Source organism: Esox lucius, chromosome 10, assembly GCF_011004845.1.
Source record: "Esox lucius isolate fEsoLuc1 chromosome 10, fEsoLuc1.pri, whole genome shotgun sequence".
Taxonomy (NCBI): Eukaryota; Metazoa; Chordata; class Actinopteri; order Esociformes; family Esocidae; genus Esox; species Esox lucius.
In genome coordinates this window covers 15,126,147-15,128,546 of record NC_047578.1, presented here as the reverse complement: position 1 = coordinate 15,128,546, position 2,400 = coordinate 15,126,147, and the positions used below count along the sequence as shown (strand labels likewise).

General features: G+C 43.8%; 1 protein-coding gene across 1 annotated transcript; it reads right to left on the bottom strand.

The window, feature by feature from the left end:
- Positions 1-571: 571 nt before the first annotated feature.
- Positions 572-2,369, bottom strand: LOC105012631. Its single transcript, XM_010873602.5, has 3 exons — positions 2,256-2,369; positions 2,111-2,169; positions 572-2,025 (listed from the first exon to the last, which is right to left on the bottom strand). Exons 1-3 carry the CDS (start codon positions 2,276-2,278, stop codon positions 743-745), a joined length of 1,365 nt encoding a protein of 454 aa, XP_010871904.2. The 5' UTR covers positions 2,279-2,369; the 3' UTR covers positions 572-742.
- Positions 2,370-2,400: the final 31 nt, after the last annotated feature.

Sequence of the window (2,400 nt, the reverse complement as noted above, 5' to 3'; positions counted from 1 at the left end):
CTTCACTGTTACACCTCTTTAAATGTCAGATGAGTCTCCCGTAATATAACATCTAAAAAGAAAGAATCAGTCAGAACTGAGTTCAAGCCTTATGACATATTTTAAATATGTTGAGCATTTTCTTGAGCCAGCTTAGAATGCCAAATGGGCATTAGAAGACATTGTAGTTTGGTGATTATTCAATAGCATCCCCTGAACTAGGCATAGATCAAGAATCTGAATTATTTCAAACACAACCTAAACCCAGGGGTTAGCAATGCCATGTCTGATGTGTGAGGGCTGTCCTGGTTTCAGGCTCTGATGGTGCATACAGTCTCCTCCAGCTCCCTCCACAAGGGGACAGTATTGATCCCTATGAATCACCAACAGATTCACAACTGAAGAGCAATAGACCTGCTGGCAAATTAGTAAGTCACAGAGGTACAAACATTAAATGAGGATTCCTAGGAAGGCCTGCACTCTGCCACAGGGTCATATTCAAGAGAGATGTCCACATCCTCCACTGAACTACTTAGCTCAATGTTAATACAGACAAGAAAGGACTTGAGAACAATTTACAGGAAGTACCATTTATTAATCTTTTTTTTTAAAACCATTGAAGTAGCAAACACCTGGCACTCCATCCAGAACTCTGCACCTCATCTAGAACATTGATTAGGGATCAACAATGCAAAGTCCTTAGCATATAAAGCAAATCAAACCAATGCAAGACAAAACACAGGCTACACAGATCTCACTTCCATCACAGACTGGGCTCCCATCTGGAGACCTTGACACGGACGTAAGCAGATGTGGGAAGCCGTGAAGGTGCATTGGGATTTAGCTGTGGCTTGCTGACCCTCAAGGAACTGGCAGAGTCACTATTCTTCAGAAGAGTGTGTTTGAGCCGACGGATAGGAGATCCTCCATAGAGTTTTGGGATGTTGTGGGTGGTGGTAGGGGCTAAGCGTTTAGGGGTTGAGGCACCATTGCGGTTCAAAGTCCAGGCAGGACCATAGCTGCTGGAGGAGATTCTGTGGTTAGGTCCTCTTGCAGAGCTAGGGTCAGACTTCCAGAGGGTGTAGCTGGGCTGTCCGATGGCAGCCGGAAAGCCAATTGGCTTCTGGATAGTGCTGGCGGTTTGGCTATAATGCTTGGAGCTTAAACCACTTCCACTAGCAGAGGCATGATTGCTCTGGTATGGTTTAACAACAGGGGAGAAGTTGGGCCTTTTGCTTTTCATTGCAAAACTCTGAGGACCTGGTCTCAAAGCTTGTGAAGAACCAAGTGAGGGAACTTGAATTTGAGGGAACTTGTCAGGTGAATTTGACTGGGCAGAGAACTCTACTGGGCCACTGGAAAGAAGCATCTTCACGTCATTGCTAAGTGTAGCCACACCAGTAGAATGTTTCTGATTAGACACAGCGCTACTGGGAAAATCTGGAAACCTAACGCTTTGGCCATAACTTGATTTGAGAGTGTTGTCTCTGGACTTGAAGCTTCCAGTTTGTGTCATAGAAATCTGTTTCTTGCTGTTTAATAAACGACTTTTCTGGGTGGCACTTTGTGCTGATCCAGAGCTGCTGGAATGTGGCCGTAATGACAGAATCTTTTCAGCATGAATGGGATGGGCTCTTTTTGCTTCCCAACTGGAAACGGCCTTCACTGAATTGGCGTTTAAAACACTTTGATCAGAGGATCCGCTGGCCAGGGTGTTATGCTTGTGGCTGAAAGAGCTTCCACTGGCTATGGAGTCAGATAGGAGGAAGTCAAAAATCTTAGAACGGACCCTTTTACCTACCGTCTGGGCTGAGGTGAAGGGACTTTTGGGAGTAGATTTATAGCTACTTGAATCAAAGCTCAAGAATGATGGTCTTTGGCTATAGGGGTTGGATCCAGTCCCTCTGTGGATAATATTATTCTGGCCTGAACCAGAAATGCCTGAAGCTGGTCTGAATTGATCCTGGTCATAGTTGCTACCAAGCATCCTCTGCTCAAATTCAATTTTGGATGAGCCAGAATACTTAGGGACTCCTTTCTGGGCATCTGAAAAGAAAATTAGTCATAAGAACCCTCTCCAAACTAAAAAGGCTGTTCTATAAGACAAATTACAATATTTCTCATGTCTTACCATATGACGCCAAACCATAGCTGAGGTGTTCTGTCCATACTGAACTAAGCAACAAAACCCTGTCAAGAAGAAGAGTTTAGCACCAATACAAGTGAGCTCATACATTCAACAAGAAACCAAAAACACACTATTTAAAGAACCTTACCCAAAACAAATTCCAACAGCCATAGCTAAGTCTTAACACACCCACAGACTTGACAAAGCAAGAGTTGCAATGTCATCAACATAAGCGCCACTGACTGTGTAATTTGCTAGGCATGTATTTATTTCATGAACCTTGCATTTGCTAT

Coding starts and splice junctions, on each gene's coding strand:
- LOC105012631 (XM_010873602.5), bottom strand. CDS start 2,278: ATGGCTGTTGGAATTTGTTTTGG. Junction 2,170..2,255: donor GCTGTTGGAATTTGTTTTGG/GTAAGGTTCTTT, acceptor TCTTCTTGACAG/GGTTTTGTTGCTTAGTTCAG. Junction 2,026..2,110: donor CTATGGTTTGGCGTCATATG/GTAAGACATGAG, acceptor TTTTCTTTTCAG/ATGCCCAGAAAGGAGTCCCT.